The 16,840-nt window shown below is 39.7% G+C and overlaps 1 protein-coding gene across 3 annotated transcripts in view; it reads right to left on the reverse strand.

Annotated features, from left to right (window-relative positions):
• Positions 1 to 16,840, reverse strand: part of NFX1 (nuclear transcription factor, X-box binding 1) — a 76,029-nt gene that overhangs the window by 27,027 nt on the left and 32,162 nt on the right. For all 3 annotated transcript variants that reach the window (XM_055301623.1, XM_055301622.1, XM_055301624.1), the window contains exons 8-11: positions 12,643 to 12,742; positions 12,343 to 12,560; positions 7,136 to 7,233; positions 3,288 to 3,318 (exon numbers count right to left, since the gene is read on the reverse strand). In XM_055301623.1, the coding sequence (XP_055157598.1) occupies positions 3,288 to 3,318; positions 7,136 to 7,233; positions 12,343 to 12,560; positions 12,643 to 12,742 (447 nt within the window). The remainder of the gene's footprint in view (positions 1 to 3,287; positions 3,319 to 7,135; positions 7,234 to 12,342; positions 12,561 to 12,642; positions 12,743 to 16,840) is intronic.

The raw sequence follows: 16,840 nt of genomic DNA on the forward strand, positions 1-16,840 counted from the left end.
AAATTGCATACTTTAAAATGGCCTGTTCTATATCACATGAATTTTATTTCAATTTAAAAAATTTAAAAAAATAAAAATAAAAAAATGGGGTAGGTGTTAAAGTGTTTTTGGGTGAAATAATGTTTGAGACTTGTTTTCAAAGTACTTTAGTGAAAATAAATAAGAGAAGGGAAGGATACAGGCAAAATGTTGATAATGGATGATAGGTGACAGGAGCTTAGGGGTTTATTATACTAATCTTTCTACTCTCACAAATGGATGAAATTTTCCATCATAGAGTTTTAAAATGTGAGTCAAAATGGCTACTGCATTACTCATAGTGGGGGAAAACTGGAGACACCTGAATGTTTACCCAGAGGGCAATGGTATACCCACATATGGAGGGAGAGCTAGATAACTGACATGGAAAAATAAAAATGTCTTTGGTTATATTACTGGGGTGGGGGAGAACCCCAAGTTGCTGATAGCATATTTAGTATAAACCTAAGTTTGGAAGAAAAAACAAAACTAATGGGCATGTGCATACATATATGAATACAGAAAAAGATCTAGACCCATATCCTACAAACTAACAGTTTCACCAGGGAAGTGGAACTAGGAAGAGAAAAATAGGTTAGGGTATAGTTTCACTTTTTTAAAAAATTAATTTTTTTTTAATTTATTTATGATAGTCACAGAGAGAGAGAGAGGCAGAGACACAGGCAGAGGGAGAAGCAGGCTCCATGCACCGGGAGCCCGACGTGGGACTCGATCCCGGGCCTCCAGGATCGCGCCCTGGGCCAAAGGCAGGCGCCAAACCGTTGTGCCACCCAGGGATCCCCACTTTTTTTTTTTTTAAAGATTTTATTTCTTCATGAAAGACACACACAGAGAGAGAGAGAGAGAGAGGTAGAGACACAGGCAGAGGGAGAAGCAGGCCCCATGCAGGGTGCCTGACATAAGATTCGATCCCTGGTCTTCAGGATCCCACCCTGGACTGAAGGCGGCGCTAAACTGCTGAGCTACCAGGGCCGCCCTATAGTTTCACTTTTTATCTCCTATTATTTTTAGTTGCTTTTTTTTTACTTTAAAAGTGTATTAATATAATTTTTTCAAAAGAGCCTTATTTTTGTTCAGAAACCAAGTACCCATGTGCTCCTCAGTTTGAGGGGTGAATGTAGAATACTCTAGCCTGTTAATTCCATTCCCCTTGCTAATGTTGAGTTTAGGCAGGAGCATGTGATACAAAGTGTATTGATAGGGCAGCCCGGTGGCTCAGCGGTTTGGTGCAGCCTTCAGCCCAGGGCCAGATCCTGGAGACCGGGGATCGAGTCCCATGTCAGGCTCCCTGCATGGAGCCTGCTTCTCCCTCTGCCTGTGCCTGTGCCTGTGCCTGTCTCCCTTTGTCTCTGTGTGTCTCTCATGATTAAATAAATAAAATTTTAAAACAAAACAAAACAAAAAACAAAGTGTATTGATAGCCTCTCAGGACTGTTTTCCTTGCTCTTAAGGAAGGGAAGCTTGGGGTGTCTGGGTGGCTCAGTCGGTTAAGCATCTGACTCTTGATTTTGGCTCAGGTCATGATCTCAGGGTTGTGAGATCAAACCCCAAGAAGGGCTCTGTGCTCAGTGGGGAGTTGGCTTAAGATTCTCTTTTCCTTTGCCCCGTCCCCACCCTGCTCTCTCTCTCTCTGGGAAAAAAAAAAAAAAGAAAAAAAAATGAAAGGAAGCTTCCGAATCTCTTTTCTTTAGAGGCTGTTGAGTAAGATGCTGATGTGTGTGGACCTGCTGTAGCTAACTTATACCCATGAGGGGAAAACCAGGAAAATCAGAGAAGCTGACATGGGAGTCCTAGAATCAGTGAGGTTGGAATTATCCAACCCTGGACTTGTTCTGCCTCTGTACCTTCTATTATGTGAGACAGTAAACTCCTTTATTGTTGAAGTTACTTTTCCTTGGTTTTTTTGATACCCACAAACAAAAGCAACCTAACCCAATATACCTTTCTTCTTGGCCAGAATAAGAGCTTTTATTTTTTATTTTTATTTTAAAGATATATATATATATATATATATATTTTTTTTTTTTTTTTTAATTTTTTATCTATTTATGATAGTCACAGAGAGAGAAAGAGAGGCAGAGACACAGGCAGAGGGAGAAGCAGGCTCCATGCACCGGGAGCTCGATGTGGGATTCGATCCTGGGTCTCCAGGATCGCGTCCTGGGCCAAAGGCAGGCGCCAAACCGCTGCGCCACCCAGGGATTCCCCAAGAGCTTTTATTTTGAACACATTTAACTTCTATCGCTTTTCCAAAAAAGGTTTTTTTTTTTTTAAAAGTATGTTCTGTTGGACGGCCCCGGTGGCGCAGCGGTTTAGCGCCGCCTGCAGCCCGGGGTGTGATCCTGGGAACCCAGGATCGAGTCCCGCGTTGGGCTCTCTGTGTGGTGCCTGCTTCTCCCTCTGCCTGTGTCTCTGCCTCTCTCTCTGTGTCTCTCATGCAAAAGATTTTATTTTATTTATGCATGAGAGACACAGAGAGAGAGGCAGAGACACAGGCAGAGGGAGAAGCAGGCCCCATGCAAGGAGCCCAATATAGGACTCAATCCCGGGTCTCCAGGATCCCATCCTGGGCTAAAGGCGGCGCTAAACCGCTGAGCCACTAAACCGCTAAACCTCCAAAAAGGTTTTAAGGTGGCTTAAACAAAAGACTATGAGATGGTTAGCAAAGGACAGAATCGTAATAGCATGGAATGTCAGAATCAGGGACAAAGAAACATCATTACAGTCCTTAAGGTTAAGAAGGCAGCTAGCTGGCCGAGTACCTGTTCCAGGTATGCAATAGTCATATCAAGCCTTACGGGGATCAAGCATCAGAGTCAGTGTGTAAAAAGTTGCTGCATTAGGTATTACTCACCTTCACACCCACTACCACCACTTTATTATGAAAATTTTCAAACATATAAAGAAATTGAAACAACTTTTCAGTGAATAACCATATGCCAATTACTGAGATTCTCCCATTACTTTTTCATGTACCCATCTTTTCTATCAATTTATTTTAATACTTGATGCATCTCAAAGTAAGCTATAGATATGATACACTTAGACCCTAACTTTTCAGCATTTCATGAACTAGAATTCAATTTGCAATATTTACTTTTCAAGGTAAAAGTTACATACAATGAAATCCACAAATCTTAAGTTTACCTTTACTGAATTATAACAAATATATAATCCAAACCCCTATCAAGATACAGAACAATTACTTTTACCCTACAATGTTCTCTCTTGCCCCTTCCCGGTCATACCTTCACTTTTGAGACTGGTACATGGAAGCTCCTATGGAAAAAGGAAAAAAACAACAATAAGTCCTTTAGGAATAAACAAAACAACACAACTACAGTATAATGCTAAATATAACATGTATATCCTAAATATCCTGTACTTCTCTGGTAGTCACTTATTCACCAACTTTACTCGTCTGGAACTAGGTTAGCTCAGGCTCTATCCTATTAATAGAGATTTTACTCACAACAGGGCCCCAGGTTTACTGACATTTCATGCAAATATAATTGTAACAATCTTTGTGGTCTGGCCTCCTAATTTAAAGTAGATTTGGGATTACAAAATCTGAATGGAAAGAGAGGCTGCTAAAGGTATACAAAGCAAAGAAAAATAATTGCCTGGCAAGAGTAGACAGAAAAAGCCATAAAGAGAAGAAAATCTGAAAATATGTAACAATCTGGTTGGTACCAGAGGCAAACAGCTCAAGACACTTAAGAGCAGCCCTAAAAAACAAAAAACAAAAAAACCCCAAAACCACAAAAAAGAGCAGCCTTGGCATTGCTGAAATGCAGCAAGGTAGAATATAGTAGTCCTCTGGCATTCAGAGTTTTATTACTGTAGTAATCATGTATGAATGACCCCACAGATCTATCACATGTAACTTGCTGAAGCATGATCCTGAATAACACGTGTGGAGAGGCAGCTGTGTGCGGAGAGCAAGTCAGTCACTTCGGGGACAGTGAGCCTGGCTGCCCAACATCTACATATGAATGTCTTTGATGTCATTCACAGGTTTCTATGTACTCAGAAACCAGCAAAATGAGAAAAATATTCTTAGTAAAAATGACCCTGAAAAAAGAGGCAGCTACTAGAGGCGACAACAGAAGAAAAAGGTCTAAGAAATGAAAGATTCTTGGGATCCCTGGGTGGCGCAGCAGTTTAGCGCCTGCCTTTGGCCCAGGGCGCGATCCTGGAGACCCAGGATCGAATCCCGAGCCGGGCTCCCTGCATGGAGCCTGCTTCTCCCTCTGCCTGTGTCTCTGCCTCTCTCTCTCTCTCTGTGACTATCATGAATAAATAAATAAGATCTTTAAAAAAAAAAAAAAAAAAAAAGAAAGATTCTTGGCTAAAAAGATGTTTTATGTAAATTAGTTGGCTGGGCTGAATAACAAAAAGTTCCCCATACATTCTCTAGAGATATAAAGCAAAGGTGATTCATGAAATTGCTTGAATGAAAGTTCCAGTTAATGCAAATGCTAGATTACAGAGTAGAAATGACATGCCAGAGTGGTATCTACAACTGCAAGGAAAGACAGAGCCCCATAGATCCCTACAATCAGTAAGAATTACCAACAAAAATGTAAATACAGTACTCTTTAGGAGGTAGTAAGATACAACATATAATTTTCAAAGACTCCTATTAAAGTAATTAAAAGAAAATCACCTTTTGAAGCTGTAAGAAATAAATATTATTTATCTAGAAAACTCATTTCCAGGGGCACCTGCATAGCTCAGTCAGTTAGGCATCTGCCTTTAGCTCAGGTCATGATCCTGGTGTCCTGGGAGACAGTCCTGAGTTGGGTTCCCTGCTCAGTGGGGATCCTGCTTCACTCTCTTCCTTCTGCCCCTCCTATATACTCATGTTCGCTCTTGCTCTCAAATAAATAAAATCTTAATTAAAAAAAGGGGAAAAGAAAACTTATTTTCAATGGAAAAGTCCATTCCATTACAAAAGACATTTATTTCATGAAAAATTTAGCTAAACAATGAGGTAATGATCAACAGTTTCAAGAGCACATTCACTGCCATGGGGTCCACTATTAGAATGAGTGAGGAAGGACAGTAAATGAAAAGTGAAAGCAGAGAGAATGGGATTGCTGGGGAGAAAAAAGCAAACGGACAGTAGCCATTTTTAGCTCAGTCATCCCAATCCTGCCTGTGTTTCTTGGTCACAAAGAGCACCTCCGGGCATTACTAAAATTGTGATTACTAAACCACAGTACTTCACAGTCTTCAAGGTCCTGTATCTGACATTCAAAATACCTCTATTGCCCAAGGTCTTCTGCAGTTTCTTTCAGGAGAAAAGCTACCCATACGGACAACTTTTGCCATACATAAACTGTATTATTTTTACATTTTTATTCTAAAGCTTACCTAATAAACTAGCTCCCAATTTATGGACTATATCCTCAGAATCATTTGCAAGTCAGCAGCTACCCAGACCCTGGGCTTGGTAGCAGTGAATATGCACTGAAAGTGGGTCAGAGAGGACAGATCAATACTTGGTATGCTCTCCAAGTGGGATTACCCAAAGACTTCCTTTTTTTTTTTTTTAAAGATTTATTTATTTATGATAGACATAGAGAGAGAGAGAGGCAGAGACACAGGAGGAGGGAGAAGCAGGCTCCATGCCGGAAGCCTGACATGGGACTGGATCCTGGGACTCCAGGATCGTGCCCTGGGCCAAAGGCAGGCGCTAAACCGCTGGGCCACAGGGATCCCCTACCCAACAACTTCCATAACAAGGCTCTTGCCTCTGGTTACAAGCACAGGAATGATAAAAATGGTAAGTTGTCCCTTTAACAAAAAGTCCCATCAAAACTGCCCCAGGCAGAAAACAGAAATTGACAAAACAGTTCTATAGTGAAGATTTAATCTTTCTGAAAGGGCAGTCAGGCCTTGGCCACTGGCTTCTGGTAGGTAATCTCTAAGCCCCTGGAATATCACACCTGATAGGAGTGTCACTATTTGTCTGAGGCCTTGTGTCATCACATAACCTAACCTAATTTAGGGTATAGGCTGGCCATATTGAAAAGTCTTAACATGAGGACCGTCTACACCACGAAGATCAGTAATGAACTTCCGGGTGGGGGCTCTGGGTCACACAGTAACGATAGACCTCTGGTGACACAGGAGATTGAGATTAGCCACATGGGCAGTCAACCACATGTACACAATGCAGCCTCAGTAAAAACTGAACACCCAGGTTCAGGTGACCTTCTGTGGTTGGCAATACTCCATGCATATTATCATAAACAATATTGAGAAAGTGACACTGTTCCAACTCCATAGGGTGAGGACAACTAGAAGCTTCATATTTGGTGCTTTCTTGGACCCTGTCCTGCATGTTTCTTCCTTTGGCTGATACTAATCTTTTTTTTTTTTTTTTAAAGATTTTATTTATTTATTCATAGACACACAGAGAGAGAGGCAGAGACACAGGCAGAGGGAGAAGCAGGCTCCATGCAGGGAGCCCGATGTGGGACTCGATCCCGGGTCTCCAGGATCACACACCAGGCTGCAGGCGGCGCCAAACCGCTGCGCCACCGGGGCTGCCCTGGCTGATACTAATCTGTATCTTTCTCCCATAATAAACTGTAACCACAATTATAACAGCTTTTAATGAGTTGAGTCCTTTTAGTCAACTATCAAACCCTGAAAGTGGTCTTGGGGATACTGGACTTGCAGTTAATACCAGAAGTTAGGATGGTCTTATGAACTATTCTAATTCAGCAGCTGTCTAAACTCTTGCAGGTGTCAGAAACGAGGGTGATCTTGTGGACTGCGTTCTCTCCAACTTCTTAGCTAACTCCTTGCAACAGTGCTTTTGTTCTATACTAGCATCTAGCATTATCACACTTGTATTTGGCAGAACTATCTATACTTGCCTTTGCCCCATTACTGTCTCTGAGCCTGGAGTGCTATTTCTCCCCTACAACTGGGCCATGGTTGCTGTCAGTATACACTGGCTGGACTGAATGAATCATACATCGTATGATAGGAATATAACAAGTTATTTTGATTCTTCCCCCTATAATCTTGAACTTAAAAGGCATGGGTGGTAACAATTCTAACATTATTTAGGATTTACCTTTGTTCTGAAAGAGCATCTGCAGGAAATAACCGATGTACGAGAGCATGGTCCACAGTCTCCTTCATGGCAGAGCTTTTCACAGGTATGAATGAAATCTTTAATAAAAATGAAACAAGCTAGGAATGAACACTGCAAGTACTCATTTTCAGATTACCAATTTCACTAGCCACAGCGGTCATCTATTTCCATGCCCTACAACTCCAGAATTAAAGCTGAGGGAAGAAGGATTTGGTCAACGCCTCTTCCCCTATCTTCATCTGGCAGGTTGGACCTTTTCCAGAAAAGACAGGGCCCAGAATCAGTCATGGTAATATCCTTGGGAGTGCATGATGCTTTGCCTAAGTCAAAAATCAGGTCTTCTGACTTCTTTCTTTAGGCTTCAAGTCTCAAGGTTAGACTTGGATATCCTTAAAATTATAGCCATGGATGATCTTACTGAAGTACTATTGACTCTGAAAATCATCTGGGGATCATAAACATTCAGAAACCATGATCCATAATCTCACTGACTCAAACTCTGTGACTATCTGCCATTCATTCTGCTAACCTACATTTAGGACAAGTCCTATTTCAAGGACCCCTCAGGGATCAGCCAGTCTCTTATCGCTATTGTTTAAATGATGTATTTTTTCCCTCCTTTTATTTTCATCCTAATTTTATTTTTATTTTTTTTAAAAGATTTTATTTATTCATGAGACACGGAAGAGAGAGAGAGGCACAGACACAGACAGAGGGAGAAGGAGGCTCCATGCAGGGAGCCTGACGTGGGACTCTATCTGGTGTCTCCAGGATCACGCCCTGGGCTGAAGGTGGCGCTAAATCGCTGAGCCACCCAGGCTGCCCCCATATTTTATTTTTAACTCTAAAGTCTGTACCACAAGACACAACTTATGTACAAGTTGGATCTTGTGCTTTTTAAAAAAAATTTGGACAACCTCTGCTTTTTAAGTTTAATCCATTCACATTAATGTTACTATAGATATGGTTAGATTATATCTGCCATTTAACTTTTACTTTTCTGTGTGCCTCGTGTCTTTTTTTGTTAATCTAATCCTCCTTTACTATTTCAGTGAATATTTCTAATTTAACATTTTTTTCCTTTAATAATATTTTTCACTATTTTTGGAGGGTTATTTTCTTAATGGTTGCTCTAGGTCTTACCATATACATCTTATCAGAATCTACTTCAGATTTATACTCATCTAATTCCAGTGAGATATAGAAGCCTTATTCCTATGTAGCTCTTTTCTTTCCTTTCATGTTGTTATATTATGTCTACATGTTACAAACCCAACAATAAATTATTTTGGTATTTTATTACATGGCTATTAAAGCTGAGAAAAGGAGAGCAAGCACACATTCATAGTTTGTTATATTTATCATCTTATTTACCATTTCTGGTTTTCTTCATTTGTTCCTGCAGATCTGGGTTACCATCTGGTATCACTTCCTTACTCCAGTACAACTTTGATCCTACCCACCTCCTCTGTGCTCTTGTCGAGATATATTTCCATATGTTATAAGCCTAGCAATACGATTACATATCATCTCGTATGACTGCTTTTTAAGTCACTTGCAAAAAAGAACATGTATTTATAATTATGTATATACTCTTTTTCATATGGATTTGAATTTACATCAAATATAGGTTTACTTGCTTTTAGCCTGAAGATTTTTCTTTAGTATTTATTGTGAAGTAGACCTGCTAGCAGCAAATTCTGTTTTTATTTTCATTTTTGAAAGTTTTGCTGGATAAAAGTTTCCTGGCCATTCCCCCTTACCCACCCCGGCATTCTGAATTGGTCATTCCAGTGTCTTCTTGTTGTGATGACTGATGCCCTCTGTGCTGTTTCCAGTGAGAAGTCTATCAATCTTACTGGGGTTCCCTTGTATGTAAGGAGTAGTATTTCTCTTGGCACTTTCAAGATTTTCTCCTTTCAGCTTTTTACTTACGTCTAGGTGTGGATCTCTAGGTGTGGTTGAATTCATCCCACTGGATAAGCTGAGTTTCTTGGATACACAGATTAACGGTTTTCAATAAAATTGAAAAGTTTTCAGCTGTTCAAATATTTTTCTGCTTTCTCCTATTCTGGTATTCCCATTACATATATGCTTAAAAGTGCCTCCAGCTTCTCTGAGGTGCCATTCATTTTTCTTCATTTTATTTTCTCTCTGTTGGACATAAATTGCTCAGCAGTCTGATCCAAAGAAATGTGGATAGGGGTAGTCTTTGAGTCAAGTCTGTGAAGCAAGTCTGTGAAGCCTGTTCTGATCTTAGAAGGGATCCTTTTAGCTATCTCTTTTCCTGGTTCTTTCTGCTGAACTAGCTGGCTTACAGTTTCGCTTATTGCTCTTAATTAAGAAGAGGTATTATTTCCTAAAAGGCCTTTATGTCTGAACTTCTCCACGGCGTTGCAAATTAAAGTCCATTCCTTTGTGTTCTCTTTTCTTATAGACTACCTTTTTCCCCTGGAAAAAGTCTTAGTCACTTGTTCTTTATTTTTGGTGCTGAGTGGGACAGTAGCCTGTGGTTTTCTTGGCTTCTTTCTCCCAGTGAGGAACCTTTGCTCTAATAAGTAGCTGGGGTGATAATGACTGGGGCCCCAATATTCTAGCCTGTTGTGATTGGGGTAACTCTGTGGGGCTGTATGGAAGGGAGCACCTAATCTCTCGCCTATGCTTACCAGAAATTTAGCCTTTTCAACTTGGGAGTTAGGGGGATGAAAAATGCTGGCAGTTTGCCCTTCTCAGTGGGATGTGGTGACCTTTGACTGGGAGCTTAGGGGTAGAAGCAGCCCCATCTTCTTGGCACACCTATTTTGAGTAGAGTTTTTTTTTTTTTTTAATTATTTATTTATTTACTCTTGAGAGAGAGGAGAAAGAGAGTCAGAGACACAGGCAGAGGGAGAAGCAGGCTCCATGCACCGGGAGCCCGACGTGGGATTCGATCCCAGGTCTCCAGGATCATGCCCTGGGCCAAAGGCAGGCGCCAAACCGCTGTGCCACCCAGGGATCCCTTGAGTAGAGTTTTTAAGCTGAGCTCAGGTGGAAGTAAGTAAGTGGATTGTTACTTAAATGATAGACTCTCGCTGTTCTTACTGAATTTTAGATTTTATGCCCATGGGACAATTTCCAGAAATTTTAAATGACAGCTTTTTAATAATTTTCCCCAGCTTTGCTTGTTTTGCTGGGGAGCAGGTCCATGTAGCTTATGTTCCCATCCTGAAAGCAGAACTCTCCCTAGTGTCTTGTACTAAAGCTATTTGTCTAGAATGGAAATTCCTAATGAGTGAGATACTAAAAGACCTCAGCAAGCTATCTACAGATAAGCCAGATCTGAATAAAGTTGACAGCTATTGTTTTCACTAGCCATGGGCTTGTGAATCCAACTTTGAGCTTCTCAATCCAACTCAGCCTAATTCCTTACAATTTTTCCATGATTAAAAGCCTGATGAGGGGGGATCCCTGGGTGGCGCAGCAGTTTAGCGCCTGCCTTTGGCCCAGGGCGCGATCCTGGAGACCCGGGATCGAATCCCACGTCAGGCTCCTGGTGCATGGAAACTGCTTCTCCCTTGGCCTGTGTCTCTGCCTCTCTCTCTCTATCATAAATAAATAAAAATTAAAAAAAAAAAAGCCTGATGAGGTGTAGTGGTTACCCTCAAATCCTTTGATCTGGTCTTGTCCCACTCTCTGGGCCTATTTATACTAACAATTATTATCCTTCTCTTGCTCTAGTCCCTCCCACATTACCAATTTCACATTTCCTCTTTCTCTCATTGCCAACATATTTTAGTCCCACAGTAGGATTTCTGGTCATTGTATACAAAATTATTAAAAAACTGACCCGTGAGCTTTCTGAAAAGGGAAGACTTTTACCATCCTTCTTGATTTTGAAGTCATTTGATCTTCACTTTACAGAGCTTATCTGAAGATACATTTTCACAGTAGGCAAAGAGAACAAATAGACAACTGATTTTCCTAATGCAGTTAAAATACATATTAAAATATGAAAAAAGAGCATTTCTCCTCTATACACAATTTAAAAGTCAGACTGTAAAAAATAATTAGGTAGGGTGTACCTATCGGTTCCTGCTGGTATTAGCAATAAATGTGAAATCTCTTTTTGAAAAACATGGAAATCAAAATTAAAGATTTTAGCTTTGCCACAATTAGTTATGGGAACACCTCTCTTACACAGATTCACTTGCCCACATCCATTTTTCTAAACACACAGTCTTTGAACACTCACCCAGGAGAAAAGGTGCCAAGTCACTGCAAAACTATATAGGTATATTGGCCAAGTACTGCCCCAGAATGTCTCAGACTATTACTTTATAGTTAATTCCAACAAACTTTTTCTGGTTTCTATATCCAAATAATCAGAAGCCACAAATCAGAAAAAAGGGAGAGTCAATAATGGTAGGCACACAGACATACTAAAAGCAACGTCAGGACAATAAACAATAAACAAACAAAAGGTTTAACAAGCAGATAAAACAATTCGAACTGCACAATGGTGTAGGGGAATTGCCTGAGAAACCTCAGCAGGCCCTTAGGGCATTACTATACTCAGCATTATATAGTAACTGAGGTTCACGAAAATGACAACTCTGGGTTAATAAAGGGGAAAGAAATTATCTTCAGTAACCTCTGTTTAAAGAAAGAAGAAAATGTAAATTTTAGAAACTGTCCTTTCAAAATGATGCACAAGTCTTATCCTTCAACTAGATGGGAAACTTAGCTATACAGTATACTTGAATACTCCAAATGGCTAAAGTTTTATTGTACTTAGCATTTTGGTTCTTAAACATCTCACCCACAGTTATTTAACATGTTCCTGTTATACGAAAATGCCTTTAAATACTCACTGACCCCTGGATTGGTAAAAGGATATATGGTGTTCATACTACTGCAGGTTACTAAGAGAAATTATAACACCCCCTTCCCACCCTGCCATGGGATAGTATCCCACAACTATCCTGCGTTGGCAATAAAATACCTGAAGCAGGAGAGATCACTTGGGCAAATTTGAGTTTTTACAGGTATATTTTCAGGAGGAAAGAAAAAATGCCCAAATTTGACTATTAATATTTTCAAAAGCCTCTGATACTATAACTGAAATTTAACAGTATTTTGCTTATGTAGTTCACTGTTGCCAAAACTTCCATTCATATTTTTAAAGACAACTTTATGCTTATGGTTACCTAAAGAACCACATGGCAGAGGCTTGCCGCACACTTTTCCGCATGAAGGGACAGGATCCATGCATGTTTTCCGAGTACTACTTCCAAGTTCTAGCAATTGGCTGAGAGGAGTTTGGCCACAAGGGCAATAGCGCACCAGCTGGGGGAGCCGTGGGCATGGCTGGCAGGGCTGAGGGTGGCATACTTGAGAACATGTATGGTTCCCACATTTCAAGTCCCTGTAAGAAAAACAACATACTATTATATAATTGTTGCATAAAATATAGCTTTATTCTAACTGAGAAAAACATAAAACCTTACTTGCCACATATCTTTAAACAGCCAAAGTCGCCAAATCCATCAGACTTTCCTACATCTGTTCCACATAACACATCTCGGGAAGTGCTGCCACAGTAGCATACTTGAGAACATAATTTCAAAAACAAAGGTTAGTAACCTGTATGGGTTCTTAATATATTCCAAACAATCTGTAAGAACCTGGCACAAAAGGCTATCCGTTAGTGTTGATCAGACCTGATGCAGAAATAAATGTGGCTTATCTGGCAGCTCTCTGATCCACCTAAGAGACTTTATATCATAGGAAGAAGTAAAAAAGGCCTTATAAGAACTGTCGATATCCTATGGTGACTCTGTAGCAAATCCCCAAAACAGCATTAAAGTGAAGCAACCCTCTAAATTAAGAGAGGACTATCTGGCCCATAATTCCATGGCTGAGAACCATTCACCATGAAGCTTCCTGAGGCCCTCTGGAGATGGATGCTACAGAAGATGGAAACTAAGGTGGTGGCAGTTGTGGAGGAGTTGATGACTGAATTCCTGCCATCTTTACTCCAACCCAAGCAGCAAAGATTTAGTACTTTATATATTGGGTTCACATAACATGCTCAGAAAAACTTTCTATTGCTAAAAAGGAACCAAAAAAAATCAGTGCAATGTAAAACTCTTAATAATTTGTATTCTACTATTGAATTTGAAGAAATAATGTTTGGTATTCACACTGAGTAGAAAGTTCAAACAACTCAAGACTTTGCTAGATAAAGAACCTGGTTTAACATCTATAGATTTTCCTGTGGGTTCAAGGAATAATGAGTTCTGGGGAGGTGGATGAAGGGATGGGGTAACTGAGTGCTGGGCATTAAGGAGGGCATGTGATGTGATGAGCACTGAGTGTTATATGCAACTGATGAATTATTGCAAACTACAGCTGAAACTAATGATGTACTCTATGTTGGCTAACTGAATTAAAAAAAAAGAGTTCCTTTATTTCTTGAGCTCAGCAATAAGTATGTTATATTTAAGAAATTATGTTTCTGATATATTAATATGTAACAAAGTCTGGTAAGAATTAATTTTTCATCAATTTATATAATTCTTTTAAGTGTCACTTTATATTTTCTATTTATTTATTTATTTATTTATTTTTAAGATTTATTTATTTATGATAGACACAGAGAGAGACAGAGGCAGAGGCAGAGGCAGAGACACAGGCAGAGGGAGAAGCAGGCTCCATGCAGGGAGCCCGATGCGGGACTCGATCCCGGGACTCTAGGATCATGCCCCGGGTCAAAGGCAGGCGCCGAACTGCTGAGCCACTATATTTTCAATTTATAATAAAAATTTATCCCATTAAAATCAATCCATGTGGGGCAGCCTGGGTGGCTCAGCCATTTAGTGCCGCCTTCAGCCCAGGACATGATCCTGGACCCCCAGGATCGAGTCCCACGTCAGGCTCCCTGCATGGAGCCTGCTTCTCCCTATGCCTGTGTCCCTGCCTCTCTCTCTCTCTCATTCTGTGTCTCTCATGAATAAATAAATAAAATCCTAAAAAGAAAAAAAATCAATCCATGCAAATACACCTGGCCCTACATAATAAATGCAGACCAAAAGAGTAGAAATTAAATTGAAATCTTGCAGACCTAAAGATGCTTTCCTTTTTTCTCAGTACAACTTAGATAACTACTTGCACAGAAAATTAACATCAGAATGTAACATTATCAAAACATCAAATCTTAAAATCACATATTAAGTAAAAAATAAAATAATTCTAACGTCAAACATTAGAAACAATGTTTATAAAATAAAACAATGTATTGAACAGATAAAAAAAATTTTTTTTAAGATTTTTTTTTATTCATGACAGACATGATCCAGCAATTCTACAAGTAGTTATTTACCCAAAGAAAATGAACACACTAATGTGAAAAGATACATGCACCCCATGCTTGTTGCAACATTATTTACAATAAACAAGATGTGGGGATCCCTGGGTGGCGCAGCGGTTTAGCGCCTGCCTTTGGTCCAGGGCGTGATCCTGGAGACCCGGGATCGAATCCCACATCGGGTTCCCGGTGCATGGAGCCTGCTTCTCCCTCTGCCTGTGTCTCTGCCTCTCTCTTTCTCTCTCTCTGTGTGACTATCATAAATAAATAAAAATTAAAAAAAAAATTTAAACAAGATGTGGAAACAACTCAAGTGTCCACCAGTAAATGAATGGATAAAGAGGATATGCTGCATACATACACAACTTAATGTTATTCAGCCATAAAAAGAATGAGACTTTACCATTTTCAACTTACATGGATGGACCTAGAGGGTATTGTGCTAAGTGAAAGGAGTCTGACAAAAACAAATACCATATGATTTCACTTTTATGTGGAATCTAAAGAATAAAACGAATGAATCAATGAGCAAGCACAAAACCAAATAGACTCTTTTAAAATGTTATTTATTTATTTATTCATGAGACACACAGAGAGGCAGAGACATAGGCAGAGGGAGAAGCAGGCTCCCTTCCTGCAGGGAGGGAGCCTGATGCTGGACTCGGTATCAGGACCCTGGGATCATTCCGAGTCAAAGGCAGACATTCAACCACTGAGCTATTCAGGCATCCCCCAAATAAACTCTTCCCACCCCCCCCAAATAAACTCTTAAATACAGATGACAAACTGGTGGTTGCCACATGTGGGTAGGGCAGTGGATGAACTAAGTGAAGGGGATTAAGAGGTACAAACTTCCAGTTATAAAATGAGTTATGAAGATAAAAAAGGACAGTATAGAGAATATAGTCAATAATATTATAATAACAATACATGGTAACAATGACCACATTTATTGTGGTGAACACTGAATAATGTAGAGTTGTTATATACCCAAAAGTAATATAACATTGTATGTTAATTCAATTCAATGAAAAACAAAGAATCAAGGGTCAGAAAATAAAAACAAAATGAAGCCCTTGATCAATCAGGAAATAATCTGAGTACAATATTAAAAAGCTCTGTTATGTATGCTTATGCAAAAGAGACAGCAATATGCGCTGGTGACAGGTGGTCACTGCTGGCTGAAGATTATTAGGGAACCAAAGGCAGTCTGGAAGAAGGTCTCTGCTGCCTGCTGTAGCCTATTCAGCATTTTTATTAACACATGAATGAGGGGGTCCCTGGGTGGCTCAGTGGTTGACCACCTGCCTTTGGCCCAAGGCTTGATCCTGGAGTCCCAGATGAGTCTCACATAGGGCTCCCTGCATGGAGCCTGCTTCTCCCTCTGTCTTTGTCTCTGCCTCTCTCTCTGTGTCTCTCATGAATAAATAAATACAATCTTTTAAAAAAAAAAAATCTCTAGCTAAGGCTGAAAGGGATCCTAAGATAATTACAAATGGAGAGGATACATAAGCTATGTTCATGGCCAGAATAGTTTTCTAGATATTTATTGTAGATAAACAGAAAGTTTTCAACTAGGTTTGAAAAATCAACAATACGAAAACAGAAAAGCAGAGACTGGGATCCACACACAAAAAAAGACCTGGGCTTAGTTAGCTGAGAAAAAGCACAATATGAATCAAGAGCTAAATATGGTTCACAAAGGGACTCTCCCACACCGCAATCTATACTGCTAAGACCAAACTGCCAGTATATATACTTAACTCCTGCCTTATCTCAAATGGATTTGAGGTAGCATAAAGTATGTATATGAAATATAACAAAAGAACAAAATATAACAAATGAATAAATTTAAAGATGTGAAACGTAGAAAATTGGTAGAGATATAGAATAAATCATAGCTAAAAAAAGTATACTATGAAGACAAACATTAGGTCAGTTACCCAGGGTTCCTAAGATAAAAAGATCAATAGTCTTTGAGGAAAAACAACTACTCTTAGGACTAAGGCCAGACAGGAATTTCTCCCTAGAGGGCCCATAAAAAGAACACTGAGTAATATATGGCACAGTTACATACACAAAATCCTAATAGTAAACAACATAAAACATTTCATAGGACTGTTACTTATTTTGAGTGCCAACACAGATCAATAGCATCACATCAAGGTAAAATTTAATAAAATAAAACTCTATAGGGCATCAATACATGGTAGCCCAGGATCCCTACAGAGGAAGAGCTATTGTAAAAACATAGGAATCACACACTATGTGTCTCTTCGTGACTCGCTTCTTTCAGTTACCCTAGTGTTTTGGAGGTTCATCCACTTCATAGCATGTAT

The sequence above is a fragment of the Nyctereutes procyonoides genome, unplaced genomic scaffold (assembly GCF_905146905.1).
Source record: "Nyctereutes procyonoides isolate TBG_1078 unplaced genomic scaffold, NYPRO_anot_genome, whole genome shotgun sequence".
Lineage (NCBI taxonomy): Eukaryota > Metazoa > Chordata > Mammalia > Carnivora > Canidae > Nyctereutes > Nyctereutes procyonoides.